The 17,884-nt window shown below is 45.1% G+C and overlaps 1 protein-coding gene across 5 annotated transcripts in view; it reads left to right on the forward strand.

The window, feature by feature from the left end:
* Add2 (adducin 2) overlaps positions 1–17,346 on the forward strand; it is a 106,684-nt gene extending 89,338 nt beyond the window's left edge. For 4 of the 5 annotated variants that reach the window (XM_004849906.4, XM_004849904.4, XM_087215937.1 and 1 more), the window contains exons 14-16: positions 1,361–1,508; positions 2,732–2,857; positions 11,097–17,346. In XM_004849906.4, coding sequence (XP_004849963.1) covers positions 1,361–1,508; positions 2,732–2,857; positions 11,097–11,404 — 582 coding nt within the window. In that variant the 3' untranslated portion in view covers positions 11,405–17,346. Of the gene's footprint in view, positions 1–1,360; positions 1,509–2,731; positions 2,858–4,147; positions 4,182–11,096 lie in introns of all 5 variants that reach the window. The other variant, XM_087215938.1, reaches the window with a different exon arrangement.
* Positions 17,347–17,884: the final 538 nt, after the last annotated feature.

The raw sequence follows: 17,884 nt of genomic DNA on the forward strand, positions 1-17,884 counted from the left end.
CCACACACTGTGGGCACCAGGCAGGGGGCTGCAGCCCAGCCTGCCTACAGGGTTACTGCTGGCCAGTTCCCTACTTTCCACCATGGACTCTACTTGGCCCCCTATTAGTACCCTGCAGAGAGCAGCTGGCTCCCAGGTGCCCAACCCTGCCTGGTCCCCAGTGTTTCTGACCTCTGGGGTGTGAATATAGCATCATCAGCCAGAGCTCTGGAAAGATGCTCCTGACCCACAGAGAAGGACATGTAGACAGGATCAGGTTTCCTACACATTGGGAAGGGCACTTAGCTGCCCACACAAACCCACTTAGAGTTAGAAAGCAAAAAGCCATTGTTTTTGTGTGTGAGATAGATGGTGTTTTGTCTAGTGCTTAGCAACAAGAGTGAAGTTCAGAATCCTGGCTTGTGTTGTGTCAAATCATTGCTGCTCATGGCAAGGTGGCAATGGGCGTGTGTGGCATTTCCCTTAGCAGTAAAAAGTGAAGAAGTACAGGTAATCTTGCTCTCTACAGAGCAAGTCAAGATGATATGACAGTTTTAGATCAGGCTGAAGCCCATAAGGTGGGGGCCTGCTGGCAGGAGAAGGGTGGACATCATATCTGCACACCCACCTCTCGCCCATCCAACTCAGCCAAGATAGGGACTAGAGGGACCCACGTGTTCCTGAAGCTTACACAAAATCTGGCTGGTCAGCGCCTCAGGGCAAAGGGCCCCACAGAGGTGGTAAAATGGAGTGATTTTTGCCAGTGTCCCTGTAGGGACCTGCATTATAGGCAAGCTGAAGATCTGAGACTTAGGACCTTGGCCCCTTTGTAATTTATGAGTGGGTACAAAACAAGACTAACTGCTTGGACTGAGAATGCTGAAGCTGCTGTGTTTTGCAGATTACTTAATGCTGTATGTTGTGGCTTGCACTTCTGTTGGGGACAGGGTGGTGGGTAGTGGTGGGGAGTGCCTGGCTTGAAGCTTTCTTGAGCCAATGCTATGCTTGCTGGGCTTTGGCTGACTGACTTTGGGCCACTAAGTGTTTTTGCATCAGTACCGGCTTGGAGTATCCATAGAGGGATTGCAATAAAGGTGTGTCTTCCTACTGCTTGGGAGCATCCTTTGATTTTATTTCAGGGGCAGAGGGTAGACTCATGTATTCATCCAAACAGTTGCAAAATCTGGGTCTGGGCATGAGGTAGCAATCAGGAAGAATGAACAAGCCCCACCCCAAGCCCCTGAGCTGTTTCCAAGATGCTGCATGCCACACTATCCCTAGCAAGACTGTTGGCAGCCACCCGAGTCTGAAAGGAAGCTCAGGCCCGGGCCCCCAACTTCGGCACTCAGAGAACAACACACACTCTGTGGTTAACTTTCAGTCTACAGAGAGCCAGTTGATGTCCAAGGGTGATGCGGATACCAAAGATGATTCAGAGGAGACGGTACCCAACCCCTTCAGCCAACTCACTGACCAGGAGCTGGAGGAGTACAAGAAAGAGGTGGAGAGGAAGAAACTGGAACTAGATGGTAAATAACCCCGAGGCATCATGGCTTCAGAGTCTCCCAGGGTTGAGGTTAAGTGTAGGACTCCCAGTAAGGACCTTCCTGCCCCATCATCAAATAATGTTCTTATTAGCAGAACACTGTTAATCACAATAATGTCCCTCCTTGCTCTCTGCCTAACAGTTCCGTGGTGCCTTCATGACATCATTGTCCCTCTTATCTAAGTATAAAAGATTTGATATTTGTAAAGTACTTAGAATAATGCCTGTAAATATGGCTTATGTTGGTAAATACCAGAAAAAAATGTTAGCTGTAGTAAAATAGGTATAATAATCATAATTATTACTAATGACCTATCAGGTCTGATGTAAACTTTTTACCCTGCTGTCAGAGCTCGGTCCACTAGCTGACACCTTTACATCATTTTCTCCTTTATGTCAGAGACTTCAGTCCAGCCCTTCCCCGTGTTGATCCCCAAATGCTCATAAATGATAGGTTTTATTCCCTGGTTCATGCTTTTGTCCCTTCCTGGGACTGTTTCCCTTCTCAGCTAGTCTGTTCTAAAGTCATCAGGACTGCAGGCTCCATCTCAAATCCCCCTCCAACTAGGAAGGTCTCTCTGTCACCGTCTCCAATCCACCCCAATCCCTCCTCTTTGTTTTAAGAGCATCTGGGGTGTGAGACACATAATTCAGCTTTTGGTTGTGTCCGCCGGTTTGAGCTGTCATTCCTCAGGGCAAGGACTTCCTCCCTTACTTCCCCACACCCAGCATCAGCCACCTTCCCAGCTCTCATGGAGTTCTGATGTGCCAATTGGAAGAATAGAAAAGCCTGGTGCTTTTTATCCCTGGGAATTGTTTGGACAAGAAACTGTAAATTAAGTTAATAAATTAGCTACATGCGAACAAATCCTTGGTATGTAAGGGGAGTAAGTGGTTCTTTGGGGCCCCACTCTGACCCACTGATGTATGTATCTGGCTGGCCCTCTTCCAAGCCAGGATATGTTGGACACTCTTCCTGCCATCTTGCCATCCCTATACTGCACTGGTGGATGTTCTTTGATGAAGGAAACAATGTCATGCTTCTCCTATTTGCCTCCCCAAGGAAGAAGCAGACATTAAAAGCTCAAGAGAAGCCAGTTAACTACAGCCAGAAGATCCATTATCAGCCAGGAGAAATGATAACTGAAAAGAAAAACACACTGCTTTTCATACTCACTCTCTTTGCTCATCTCACTGTATTTCCAGGAGAGAAGGACACTGCCACAGAAGAGCCTGGCTCCCCTGTTAAGTCTGCACCTGCTTCTCCAGCACAGAGTCCAACAAAGACAGAGGCAAAGAGCCCCGCAGTCTCTCCTTCCAAGTCCACTGAGGGTGAGTGGAGCTGAGCATACTGGGGGGAGGGGGGAGCATCTGCAGGCTGGAAAGGCGCCTGTGTAGAGGGCAGGGCAGGTACTCACATTGCAGGTACCTGCCTTTCGATGGGTGTTGCTTCTACCCTCCCCTCCACCACCACTTTCCCCTCTACTATTTCTAGGACATCTGAGCAATTTTCACTTTGTTTCATTCAGGAGCTATGACAATAGACCTTACACCTTACACCCTGCTAAGCGATGAGTGAACCAAGGACTGACCCTTTTGATCCACAGCCTCCTCTCCTCCAGCTGAGACCCACCTGAGGATCTTGTTAACATGAAGATTCTGATCCTTAAGGTCTGGACTGGGTTCTGAGATTGAATTTCCCAGAGTGAGGCTGATGTCATTCTTAACCTCAACTACACATCGGCATCACCTGAGGAGCTTTAAAAATCCTGATGCCTGGATCCCACACCCAGCCTTTCAGAGTTAAGTGGAAGGACTGCAGCCTGGAGTTGTTCAGATCTCTCCAGGGGCATCTAAAGTGTAGAACAGGTTGAGAACAGCTCTTTTAGAGAGATTAGTTTAGAGGTCCAAGGTGTAGGCCCCACTGAACTGCTGATTTTAACATACTAAAGAACATTTGTGCCTCAGTTTTCTTATATGTGAAATGGGGTTATTAATATTTTTCCTTTTAAAGGTTCTTATATGTATAAGGGAGGTGCAATCACACTTTGAAATAGTAAAAGCATGATTTAAATATAAGACATAATTATGGGGCTGGGGATTTAGCTCAGTGGTTCCGCTACCTGCCCTACAAGTGCAAGGACCCGAGTTTGATCCCCAGTACCAAAAAAAGATATAACTATGATTATGATATGGTGGACAATGATACTATTATATACTATTATTATAGCTACTTAAATCATAAAAGTGTCTTTAATGAGCTCCTCAAATCACTCCAGGGCATGACACTCCCCCGCTGGCTCCCTGAGAGGCTCCGGTAGAGAGGGCTATGCTGCCATCCAGAAAGCAGCACCTTGGTGGCCTGCCAGAATCTTCTCCCTCTTGGGTAGAATGGCTACATAGGCAGATTCAGGTGGCTCTCTACCCTGAGCTCCCTCCAGAAACCAACTGCTGCCTTGAGCACAGCTCTAGCATTGCCAGAGAAAACTCATCTGCTTGAGGCTGCAGCCCCAAGTGGATGTACCACAACCGTTTGTGTTCATGTGTCTCATTGTGGTGTTGTGTTGTCAACCTGTCTCCACAACGTCTTCCTTTCTCTTCCCATTTGTGCCTTCATCGAAGGAGTTTCCTCCGATTCTGAATACTTGTCTCTGTAGTAAGTATAGCGAGGCTGTTTACTCACTCCAACATTTGCAGTGGGGGAGGGAGGAAGTTTTCAAAGGTAATGTACTTCTCCCAGTTTTTTCTTTTGCAACTCACAGCCCCATCTTTGGGAAGTTTCCTGGATGTAAAATTCATGACCAACTCCACCTGCACCATGCATGGGCAAAGCTTTCCTGTGAGAGACATAGGACACATGCATGCACAAACAAACACCCACACACAGGGCACACACATCTAGAAGCATCAACCCCTACCATGAGGGACAATGGGGCTGCTCTCAGTGCTGTCTGCAGTAGAGTGCTTATGGCCCCAAGGAGCTTACTGCAACCCCTGTTCCTAATGCATGGGTGCCTCTCAGGTACCCATAATCTCTCAGAGGACTGCAGGCCAGAGGCCAGATGCCCTTGGGGACTAGCTGGTACATAAGGCAATGGAGAGGCCCTGATCTTAGGACATGCATAGCAACTACAGGAAGGATATCCCGGGCTGGAGAGAAGGCTTGTGCCAGGAGTGAAACAAAGGTGATAATTTATCAGAAGCCCCTAGAAGGAACAGAGAGCAGGAAGAGCATAGGATGGATAGGATGGTTGCTACCCATCCCCTGACATCATACCTGCGTGGCAGGAGTCTTCATTTTCTAGGGTCCAAATCCATACTCCTGGAAAGGCATACTGTGGTTGTGTTGTTAGAAAAATTATGATCTTCCCTGAAGACACTTCCTGCACCAGAGACTGTACTAGGAAGTGTGGCTATCTTGGAACAGAACCTGCATGATGAGGGTCTGAGCTGTAGTTATGTGGAGTGAACAGTGTGAGGTGGGGCTGGGTAACTTTGGCCAGCTCCTCAGGGTAGATAGGGCTCACATACAGGGCAACATTTGCATTCTCACATTTAGCTGACCCATCAGATCAAGGGTAGCTTTTTTCAACCATTTATCACTTTGCTGTCAAATCCACTTGTGCTGAGTCACCTTAGTTTAGTCATCTTCATCTGCGTCACTGACTCCTATCCCATTAACCTCTCTGAAGGGGACTTTCTCAAATCTTCTTCCTTTACATCTGGCCATTTGTGCCATCTTCTCTTGGACTAGCCCCTGACTGATGTCTGTCTCTGCTAACTAACTTGCAGAAGAATAGCCCTATATTTGACATGAGATGATCAGCTCTGCGTCTAAATAATTTAGCCATCTCAAATAAGTCACTTAACACTGCAGAATGAGGGACTAACGCAGACTCTTGCTCTTTGTAACTCACAGCACTATTGTCAAAATAAAATGAGCTAAAGAATAGAAAACCACTTTGTAATGAGCTTTACATAAATTAGTTGTTGTTATATACCATGTACTCTGAATTGTGAGAATGAATACACCGCTTGATGTTTTAAACCTTTAAGTTTTAGGACAGTTTGTTATGCAGCACTAGAGATTAAATCATGGTGCTTAATAAGAACTAGTTTTATGGAAATTAGTTCTGTGAATTGACTGGAGTTGACTGGGTTTAGCTTGATGGTTCTTTTGCTCCATGTGATGTCAGCTGGGATTGTAGTCAGCCAGGAACTTGACTGGTTGGAACTTCCAAGATGGCACCCTCACATGTCTAGTACCTTGGCCAAAGCACTACAAGGCTGGCTGTGCTTGGCTGGGACTCTAGAGTGGGTCTGGATCTCTCTCTCTCTCTCTCTCTCTCTCTCTCTCTCTCTCTCTCATCTCAGGTCCTCTCTGTGTGGTCTCAGGTCCTCTCCATGTGGCATTTCCATGTGTTGCCATTGGGGTAGTTGGATTTTATACATGGTGCAATAGGAAGCAGACGCTGCTAGACCTTAAGTCCTTGGCCTGAGACTGGCTCTGCAGTACTTCTGTATTCTAGTGGTTCTAGTGAGCCATCCAGGCCATCCTAGATTTAGTATGTATGGAGGGATTACCCAAGTATGTGAATATCTGGAGTCATGGTTCATAGGTGCCATATTTGCATATGGCTATTCCACACACTAAAAATATATTTGGGTGCTCAGGGGAACTTTTATGTCCCAACTATCATGAGTAGGTGGGAGCTATAGAGAGTAACTCTGTATACCTCTTTACAAGAAGCTGTACTTTCTTTGTTGTCTCACTCCTTGGGGAAGGTAAATGTGAAGGGAAATATGTCATTCCAATTCCATGTTTCCCAATGTGTGGCCAATAGGGATTTTGTATTAGAATTTACTTAAGGACTTGTTTAAAAATAAAAATGTCTTGGCCCACTGTTTCAAAAATCTATTATGAAGGTAAGACTTGGAAGCTGCATTTTCCCTGGTGGCCCTGGGTGATTCTTTTCAGACATTAAATTAAATCAGGACAGAGATTCTATTGAAAAGCTCTCTGCATGGTCACTATTAGTAATTTGATCAGCAGTGGGGCAGTTCTGTTTGCTGCTCTTCTTTCCTCCTGAAGGAGGAAAAAAAAAATCCACCTTGTGGATTTTTTGACTGTTGCTACATGATCACCAAGTCCTATGTCAGCATAAGTCATAAATTTTTTCCAAAGCCTTTAATGAACACTTTTCTTGGGTTCCCTGTGCAATGGTATAGAGATTCCTTTTCAGCAGGAAAGTAAAAACAACACATGGCAGTCACCAGTTCTCCATTTGGGATACAGATCATGATCAGTTGGTTGACCTTGAATTCAGAAGCAAGTCAGCAAATCCTGCTTCCAGGCCCACTGGCGTCTCCCTTGCTGCAAATAGAGAGCCTCGAAGTTGTGGGGCTGTGGCTGTGGCTGTGGTCACATATTTGACTCTGAGATGTTAGAAGACAGGTTCATTTGGGCCAGGAAGGAAAGATAGCCTTGATCCTGCAGTTGGGCAAGATCCAAAGTCCTTCCCCATGTCCCCACCCCAGTGCTAAGGAGAAGCAAGGCATCTTATATTGAGCCTTCATCTGGTCTTACTTGGCAAAAGGCTCAAACATGTTGTCACTAAACTGGGTGGTGGTTGTCAGAAAAGTAGAATACAGAGTTATTGTCCTGAATGGTCTACTTAGGTGATAAATGGATTCTTTAAAGACAAATGACACATGTAAGTGTAAAATGAATAGGTGAGTAGTAAGTTTAGAAGAGGGGCAGATCATCGTCAAGTGTTAGGGGACGCTGCACAGATAAAGTGTGGTTTGAGCCAGACTTTAGGTAGATACACACTTGGCCTGGCAGACAGGAGTGGGGTGGGCTTTCCAGGGATAATATCTAGGAAGCTGGGGGAGTGAGCATTCCTGGAAGGTGACTTATTAGGGTTCTTCAGAGAAACAAAACCAATAAGGCATACAATGATATATTAAAGAATAGTAATTAGGGAATTGCCCCACATGATTATGGAGGCTGAGAAGACCCACAACAGAGTTTCTGCAAGGCCTGACAGAGCTCCAGAGGACAGGAAGAAATGACAGCCCAGCTCAAGGAGAGAGAGAGAGAGAGAGAGAGAGAGAGAGAGAGAGACAGAGAGACAGAGAGACAGACAGAGAGACAGAGAGAGAGAGACAGAGAGACAGACAGAGAGAGAGAAAGAGAGAGAGAGAGATGGAGAGAGAGAGGGATGGAGAGAGATACTTCTTCTAGTTTCTCATTCTCTTTGGGCCCTCAGTGGCTTGGTCCCAACCATATTGATGAAGCCTCATCTTCTTTGAACAGTCTACTGATTCAAGTGCTAATCTCTTCCAGAAAAATCTTCACAACACACTCAGAAATGATGTTTTACCACCTACCTGGGCATTCCTTAACTCAATAAAGTTAACACACAAAAAATTAACCATTTCAGGATATTGGATAAGTGGTTGGAGGCTGTGTGACAGTGAGAAATCAAGTCTGCAAGAGGCAAGAGCCCAAGGAAGCTCTGGACCTCCCTACAGAAGTCTCCCTTTTTCTCCAGCCTCTGGAAGCCTTGCATATCTTGGAGTTGACCCAACTCTTCTGAGTCTAGTCCATTTCCCAATCACCTGCTCTTCCAATTTCCCCCTTTCTGAACAGAATCCCCAATTTTGCAGTTTCCTCTCAACTCTACTCACTCCTACACTGTTTCTCATTTCCTGAACCTCAAGTGCTCCACTCAGGACAGAAAGCCACGAGTATTTCTTAGAGGATGCTGGAACGTGAGCTCCCACATGCACCTAGTTCTTGAGGTCCCTTCCAGCCTACTTTTCAACTTACTTCTCCTGGGTTGTTAACGGAAGATGGATCTAGCCTGTCAGAACCAGCCCTTGATACTTTCTGAGGGCCCAAACTTGTTTCTTTCTGGAGCCTGACCCACTGTCCGTTCTCTTGGCCACAGCGCCCTCCAGTGGTCCATGTCCCTATAGTTGAGGGAGCTGTGACCTCAATTTGAAACCTGGCTTCTCCAGCTCCACATTCCATTTGCCATTACTCCCTAGGCAATTTGCCATGAGGGAGCTCACTGAGATTATCCTGGGTGCACTGAGTGTGACCCTCATTTTCTACATGATGAGTGTTGCTCTTCTAAATGAAGACACACCAGGGACTGAGGCTGTAGGTGAGGCTGACAGCAGAGCAAGTGTGAGTGAAGGGACACAAATAGGTCATGGATAAAGGACATGATTTCATTGAGGACCCTCATTACCACCAGGGTAGGAAATGACACTTGAACAGAAAGCTGGAACCCCTCTTATCCACAGTTAAACAATTGTGGAGCTAGGAGGCAAGTACCAGTGTCATCTCAGAGGGACAGCGCCAAGCATAAAGCTCAAGAAACATGTCCTAATGTGTCAACCAAGCAAGGCATCTGCACTAAGGGTCTGGGCTGAAGTGGCAGGACCACGGGACATAAAAAAAAAAGCCCAGGAAGAAGAACATGAGAACTAGGAGAGTAGGTACAGGGGACAAAGGGCAGCACTCAGGCTGTTCCCATGGAAGAACACAGTTCAGCTTTGAAGGCACAGGCTGGAATAGCCAGGAAAGAGGCATATAGGTGATGAGGTGATGGTATTGGCTCGGATAGAATAAATCTATTCACACATTCACTTCCTTGCTCATGCAGTCAACCATTCATGGATTCCACATTATCTGAGTACCTTCTAGGAGCTAGTTACACAGATAATTAGACCCAGTCTTGCTCTACTTCCTTTCAGTTTAGAGGCGTGGGGAGGAGAAAAAGCCAAATGTGATGGTTTTACAGTTACTATGATGGAAGTTTATGTAGTAGAGGCAGAAAGGGACAGAGTGGTCAGTTTTACCTAGAAATGGGAATGGGAATCAAGGAAGACTTTAAGGAAGATGAAATAGTCAAGCTGATTTATTATATAGGTAAAGGTTGGTGATACAGAAAGGAAAGAAGAAGGGTTTCTAGACAGCGGAAATCAGGAGGGGATGACAGGGGCCAAAAGGCTGATGAAGCTAAATAGCAGGTGAAGTTTGAAGAAGAGAGCAGCTGTGTCCAGACTAACTTAACAGCATTCAGGAGCACGGCCAAATGGCAGCATGGGAACACCTGGCAGAGGTGAGTGGACTAGAGTGAGGGGGCTAGGAGTCAGGACACTGGGGAACTTGGTAGCTGGATAGGACACGGGCAACAGGAAGAACAGGAGCAAGGGGCCAAAGTCTCTGGTGCTAAGAGGGAGATCATCTTCAGCAGGGGTCTGGGAGAGGACTACGATGTGGCATTTTCAGAAGTTATTAAATACCTCACTATAAGGAGATCTTGCCGGGTAGTTCTAGCTGTCCTAAGGTTACCCACCTCCTGCCCATCCTCCAAGTAGCCTTTTATTTCCCCTATCCACCCCTGTCCAAACCATAGGCTTCGCCTAAAACTTATTTCTTGACCCATTTTTCACATTCCTATGTGATGAAGCATGCTACACTTCCTTCTTGTGATGTGTGACACACCACACCCACCACACACACTCACACCATACATGTACACTAACAGTTACACTGCATACACCCATTCTCTCTCTCACTTATGTATTCACTCCACATGTACATACTCACACTTGTTCACAGCACACACACATCACACATTGATTCTCCTTTCAGCTCCGTGAACTGAACCAGAAGCCAGTGACCTGTGGCTGCCCAGCATTGTAGACTTGTACTCAGTTTTTATTGGTGAAATGGGAGGAGGGAGTCAGATGATCTTTATGCTGCTTTCTGCTTTTCAAAGTCTATGGTTTTACAGTTTTTCCTCTTCCCTCTGTACCTAAGTACTTCAAACCTTGCTTGGAAGCAGGGTGTATTAAGGGCAGGGAAGAAAGAAAGCATGGACAGAGGGTTTAATTTCTGGGCTCTAACCAGCTCTGGCCTTGAATATGGTGCCTGGCAAACTCCAGGTAGAATAAAGACCTGGGTTCCTATGGCCACTAGAATGAGCCAGTCCTTTTCAGCTGACCTCCTTTTTTGTTTCCTGGGAAGACACTTTCCATATTTTCCTAAGTTCCTTACTGGTAGAGAAAATGAAATCGATATGGAAACATGTCATTTGCATGTTTTTATTGGTGAAACTGAACTGCTTACAATAGTTTCTAGATGCTTCCATGTCATGTGGTATACATGACAACCCCTCCCAACACCCTCTCTCCTCTGTGTTTCCTCATTCTGTGCCTAGAAATAGGCTGAACTCAGTCCCCGCTGGGCCCCCTGCCATGTTCTGACATCAGCATTCATTTAAATGTGTGGACAAAAGCCCAGAGCTACTGCCCTGCCAAGCACATGTTCCCCAAGGCAGGCCACATGGAAAGGGGCACAGGGTTTGGATGAAAACCACATCTGTCCATCCCCTTGAGAGCCCACCCCCTGCCCAGGTCAGTCCACCCCTCCCATTGCTCTAGATTACTGACTAGAATTCCCTAGAAATGGTTCTGCAGATCACAGGTGTGTACTCTCCCTCTCACCTGAGTAAAATTTTATGGGTGATGTCTTTTGATCTTTTTCTAGAAGATGCTAAGAAGACAGAACCAAGCAAAGCCACCACAGAGTCTGAAACTGCCCAGCCAGAAGGGGTGGTGGTCAACGGGAAGGAGGAAGAGCAGATGGCAGAGGAAATCCTCAGCAGAGGCTTGAGCCAGATGACCACCAACGCTGACACGGATGTTGATACCTCCAAGGACAAAACCGAGTCAGTCACCAGCGGCCCCATGTCCCCAGAGGGTTCACCTTCCAAGTCTCCTTCAAAGAAGAAAAAGAAATTCCGAACCCCTTCTTTCCTGAAAAAGAGCAAAAAGAAGGAGAAAGTGGAGTCCTGATTTGTGGCACCATGGATTCACCTCTCCTTCCTCCCTCCCCTTTTCCCAACTCTGTCCCTGGAAGCACGGGGCCAAGGAGGGAAAGAATAGGAACCTGGATTACACACAGAGGGAGAACTTAGAGATCACCCAAACAACCCCTCATTTTACATTTACCCCAGAGAAATCAAGTGACTTGCCCAAGGTCACACAGATAGTTAGCGCCAGAGCCTGCACTAGAATTCAGGTCTCCAGACTCCCAGTCTAGTGCTCTTTCCACTCTACAACACTGCCTAGTCATGGGCCACCTTTGTTAGGATGTTGCCCACCAATCTGAGCCCAGGGCAAGAAAGCTGGTAGTGGACTGTGACCTCTTACAGGCTCAGACTAAATCAGACAGGTTGAGGCTTCCCCTGAGTAAGGTCCGTCTCTTCCAGGAATCCCATCTTCTGTGATGGAGCTATCTCTACATTAAGAAGTCTCACTTCTCTTTTCCATTTTGGGTCCTTGCCCTGCTGTTAAAAGTAACCAGATAAATTGACCCATCCCCTATAATAGAAGTTAATCTTTATTCCCAAGGCTGATGGCTTAGCTTATACTTCCCCAAACACTAACCCTGAGCTTTCTTCATGGAACCTCTTGAATGATGGATGGAAGAATTATAAGAGATGGCTGACATGAGGGCAAGCCAAGTAAGCCTGATGGATGGGGATGGTTTAATTAATTTAAGAAGCCAGAAACTTGAATGTTTGTATTGTGCATCTCAAGTGCTTCAAAACTAAAACCAAATTTAGCATAAGAAAAGTTGTCTCATGCTCAGGGCAGAAATTTTGGGAAATGTAAACCCTCTGTTGGCTTTGAATTGTACAAAGAGGATCAAAATAGCACAGGAAATGCTTTGCTTTTCTGGCTTTGCATGATATAGAGCAACATGGCTCTACCTGCCTCACTCCTGTCCAGCAGTCAGGCATCCCCTGACCTTTCCTCAAACCCAGGAGCACCTGCTCACAGACCAGAACTGGCATCTTACTCTTGGCATCTTTACCTTGGCTCCTCTGGGGTTCCAATTCTGAGTCACTCTGGATCCGACAGAGAAGAATCAGAAATGAGTCCTTCAGGATTAATCCTCTTGGACCAATGCTCAGAGAAATGATTGGGTGTCCCCAGTCCAGTCACTATCTGTCCATCCTGGGCCTTGTGATACCACACCTATTGTTTTAACTGCCAATGCTATTTTTTCCATGGAGCACTGATAAATAAGCATTGTTGGCTCATAGACAATCGATTCTCTTTAAAGCACAGTGTCTTCAAAGAATATTTCTTTTTTGTCCTGATTATTGTAAAAATATTTTTGAAAATTCTTAGGCAGAGTTTTCCATTTTTGAATACTACTATCTGTAGACACTGTGCAGAGTTCATACACATTATATCCTCTAATCCTGTAACAATCCTGTGAGGAAGATAAGACTATTTTCAGTTTACAATGAGGCAACTTGACTCCTAAGAGAACTACTGACTTGCTCAGAAAGAGCTGGAGTCTGAATTTGAACCCAGGTCAGTCTGAGTCGAGAGCTTTTGCTCCTGGTAGGTATGGTGAATGGACAGCTTTTATCCTCAAGATAACTGTTTTAGTCCATGAACCATTTCAAGGACTTGTCTCTACTGCATAATGATGGCACTTGAAGATAGGAAATTACCTGTGATCACCTTCATCAATGTACCTTAAGCTTCCAGTGAATATAGACTGCAATGATGCCAGTGTTGACCTTTGACAGAAGAGAGCAGGAAATACCATCTATCACTGGCTATTTCTTGAGAAAGAAGGAAACTGACATATGACTAAGGAAAACCCAATGCTAAAAACCTAGTGCAGATTCCTAACTGCTATCTCAAATCCCCTCACTTTGTCCTACTTCCTGTTTGGGTCATGTCTAATGATTAATGACCCAATGGTCAGGGGCACTGATGCCTCAGAAAAATCTGTCATATGGGAAATGCCTTTAAAAGCCAATCCTTTGATGCCTTCTTTTTAACAAATCTATTTCACATTTTTTCATTCATCCTTTCATAGTATTTGTTAAGTATCCACTTTGCATCAGGCATTATGCTGACACTGAAAAAACAACCACTGTAACTAGAATAATAAGAGGCAAACGATGTTGAGAGAAGGGAAGAGTGGATGTGACGTCTGATGCAGCATCTTGTGTGAGTGCTTGTTGCTCAGAGATGATGTCAATCAACTCTGTGCTTAACAAATTCTCTTTATTCCCTTTATAACAGTGAGGCTTTGTTTAGGTGAAAATGTTGGAACCTTGCTAGAGCATCATCCTTGAGATTCATGCCATGAGTCCCCCTCATATTTACCAATTTTTTCATTCTTGTATACTCAGAAAACATGCATGGAGCTTGGGTCATGGGGCAAGTATGAGGATAGGACATAGTTCTCGATGTCAAGAATTCTGTGAGCATAGGAGGCCTGTAGACATATTACACAGGCAGAGGTGCCAAAGTGGCACAAGAAAGCAATGATTGATGGTCTTGGGTACCACAGAAACCTTTGTGAAAGGAGTGATGGATGAGTTAGGTTTTCAAAACAAAGAGAGGAACCTTCCAGAACAAAAGAGCTAGCAGGGTATTTCAGAATGGGGGAAGAATTCACAAAGGCATGGAAACATGAAACTCCATGGTGTGTTCCACTGGATGATGTGGCATTGCCAGGGCAGGAAGTATCATGCAAGGAGTGGTTCTCTTCTCAGGTGGAGCATAATGAATCTTGTAGAAAGAATAGAAGAGATGGAGTTCATCGTGTAAGGAGTTGGGAGCCAGAGTCTTGGTTAGACTTGCACTGTTGAAGTGTCTTTTGGTAGCTGAGTGGAAAAGGGGCTGGAAGTGTTAAAGACCTGATGTGGTTTTTCTAAAATGTCAATTCTGAAACAGGATTGATAACCTGCCTTGTGCTACATTATCCTCTAAGCAAATAGTGAGTTTCTAGTCCAGGATTCCTCTCCATAAAATTCTTTGGATAAAGCATCTTGAGAGAGATTTTTCAGTAAGAGAGGGAAATGTTCGAAGAGCTAATGCTTAGTACAGTTCCAGATTCTATTTTGTTTTGAGTACAACTTCTGGGAGAGGTGTCAAGTCATTGTAGTCCACTTAGCTCTAGCCTGGAGGGTGTGCATTTTTGAAATAGACCTGCAGCCTGAACAACCACAGCCTATGGGGGAGAGAAGAAAAGGCATTTCCTATGGCACTGCATAAAAATTGGCTGAAAATCTAATGAGCATCTGACTGGAGAAAATGAATATTCACAAGGTCAGAATTTATAGGTGATGGGCTCATTTTGAGTTCAGCTTCGGTGCTTGGATATGACACGAAAAAGAGAAGAGAAAATTTGAATCAATCTGCTGCACTGTGACTGGCCTGGAAAGTGGATGGGTTTCAGAGCTTCTTTCCTTGGGAAGGTGGGCAGGAATAGGGGTGGAGATGAAGAGGGATGAATGTTACAGGGAGAAAAGCTTGGTTCTGATAACTTTTCATGCACTAGTAACTGGTACCCAGTTGTAATGTTGGAGAACCATCCACCCCACATGATCTTCCTCGCACTGAAAAAGGCACCGTGGAGACAGACCCCTGCCCCAGCCCAGAGCCTCCCAGCTGACCCAAGTCACTGCCTTACTTTAACCAGGTTGTACACATGAAAATGACCCCCAAACATTTCCATAACTAATATGAGGTTATTCCTCTGTGGACAGCCAAGTTCTTTTTAAAGGTGAATTTGAATGAGGAGTAGTAGATTGTTACAGTAAGAACCCCACTGTAAGCCATTGCCCCATGCCACCAAATCACATATACTGAGCCTTGAATCCTGTCCCCTGTGGGATAACACATTGTCACTCACTCATGGCACTGTGGCAAGACAGTCATTCAAATATTTGGCACTATTGCAACAGAAGGCCACTGCTCTTGTCAGCATGAGTAGAATGCTATATATCTGCTTCTTTGGTTGCGGTAGATTTGAAAGAACCATTCACTCAATAACATGATACACTTCTGAAAGTATAAAAGATTAAACATAAGTTTAGACTTTTCTAGGAAGATGTGCACAGGGATAGAAAGACACATACCCTACCATACCCAGTAACCCATGTTTGAATTTTATGTCCTAATTCTAGGCCCAAGAGTAACCTGATCTTGACTTTGAACAGGTGTGAAAATATTTACACCTTACTCATTTTACACACATGGGTCAGCGAAAGCCCTTGGATAGTCAGCACAGTTGCAGTTGAGCTGAGGATAGGAGAAACAGCTCTTCTTACATCTTTGCTTATTACTGAGTCCAGCTGAACTCTAGGGTCATCACATTCAGAGTCTGAGAAGAACCAAGGAAGAAGACAAACCAATGCTTTCCAGCCCCACAGAACAGTGCACTCCACAATTCAAAACCTGACAGGATGTCATATCTGTTCCACTCCTCCCTCTCACCTGGAGAAGCCATAGTCACCCAGGAATCAGGGTGGAGATTTCAGGTGAATGTTCTTTACTGGAGAAGCCTCCTTTCATTATTTTTATGTAGACAGTTCCATGGACAATGTAGGCTTTCCAGAAACAGTCAGTAATCTCCATGTTTGGGGGGTAAAAATACAGAAATGCTGGTTTGCATTGATTCATGCTCAGGTGGTAGTAGGTTTTGCAATTGATGTTTGGTGCCACTTGCCTTCAAGATTTTCCCCAAAGTTGGATCATTGCTATGAGAAATTGGGGCCTGAAGATGGAGAAGGAAGATCATGATTGATGCAGGGAGGGATTCAGGTGCGGTTGGCATCAGCTTCAGTGTGAGACCACTAGTCTTCCTGGTAGGCAGGTCCTCAGCTCCTTTCTCAGCCCCTTTCCTAAGGATCAGGATGTGATGGCTGTGATCGGGCACTTCCCTAATCTCTAAGAAGGTTAAAGAAGACATTGCTAGGGCTTATGGGGTAGTGGGAGAAGAGTGGCAGTAATATCCTAAACTCTCCTCTCCTCTAGTAAATCATCTTGTGTAACTTTCAAAAAACTAAAGGCCAGGTATTTCCTTTTAAAGTGAATCAGAAAGAGGACAACAGTAAGACCAAGGACAGAGGGGCCATACTTCAAAAACATCACAGCTCCTTTATACAGTGGCAAATATATTTGGGGGAACCTCATCCCCTCATTTTAACTCTGCCTGTATTGGTGATTGCTCTATTGGTGCTGCTCTGTGGATAATTATTTGATGCCCCAGGACTGGTCTACCTTTAATTCCTATGATCTATGACACCCACTGAGTCCCAGAGTTTGTCCTCTCCAAGGAAGATGCAAGGTGGGGAGACTAACAGTCCAGAGCCTAGGATGGCACAGCTAGGGTACAGGGTAGCAGGAACCCAGTCTAGATAGGGAGTGCGGTGTTATCTAAAACTGTGGGTGGTTTCAGTGAGATGTCTGTGTCTGACAATCGTCATTTGAGAGTACTACTGACTGTCTTCCCTTGTACATACATTGTCTGTGTTTAGTTTTTCTTAGTATTGTGAGGTTTCAAATAGGGGTTCCATGTACATACTCTTTCTGCTACTGAAATGCCAGCCCCCTGGATCATGCATCATTCCCACAAATAGTTTTGCCTTTCTCTGTGCTAATATTTTTGAGCCACTGATGTGCATTTGGATGGATAATCTCCTGGGCTTTTATTTTGCAATTTTATATATATACACACACATATATAATATATATTTATGGGTTGGTTTTGTATAGTTTTCTGTTTGAATCTCTGAGCACCAAAGCTACCCTTTGATTTTCACAAGAACTTTCCAAAGCCACTTCCTGAGCCCTTTTGCTGCTTTGGTGTCTGACTGTGTTGCCGGGTGGTATGTCTGCCCGTGGGTTTCTGTATGTATGTGCTGTTATCTCACCTGCAGATATTACCCTAGTAAATCTAATGTGCTTGGCTTCCTGCTGTGTGTGTGACCCATCTCTGTTGGCTACTCAGTTCTTCTGCCTCCAGGGAAGCTGAAGTCAGAAAGGGGTTGCACTTTGTATCCCAGGCTGGCTTCAAACTCGTGGTGATCCTCCTGCCTCAGCCTCCCAACTGCTGAGATTTCACGCATGTGCCACCATGCCTGGCAGGGGGATCCATTTATGGAATCACTAACTACACAAAAAGCTTTCACCCTTGTGGCCATTCTCATGTGTGGAAAGCTGAACACTTGTATAATTGAATTCTGGTGGGGGAAGGAAGGTCATAAAATACTAAAAGCCTCTGAAAAGGGAAAGTTGATGTGGATTTGAAAATAGCTCTGTGGAGCAAGATCCCTTTAGTCAGGTTGAGATAAAGGGTTGCAGAATCAAGCACATCAACCATCCTACAATGGGGATTTGTGGGATGCAATGGAATGGGGTGTTGGGCAAGAATCAGAAGGCCAGAGAAAAGTAACCCCAAAGTGGGGAAGGGGATTATAGCAACTAAGAGGGGAGAACAGAAGAGAGCAAAAA

Source organism: Heterocephalus glaber, unplaced genomic scaffold, assembly GCF_053883595.1.
Source record: "Heterocephalus glaber isolate CG9 unplaced genomic scaffold, H.glaber_assembly_v1.0 deba00001456, whole genome shotgun sequence".
Taxonomy (NCBI): Eukaryota; Metazoa; Chordata; class Mammalia; order Rodentia; family Bathyergidae; genus Heterocephalus; species Heterocephalus glaber.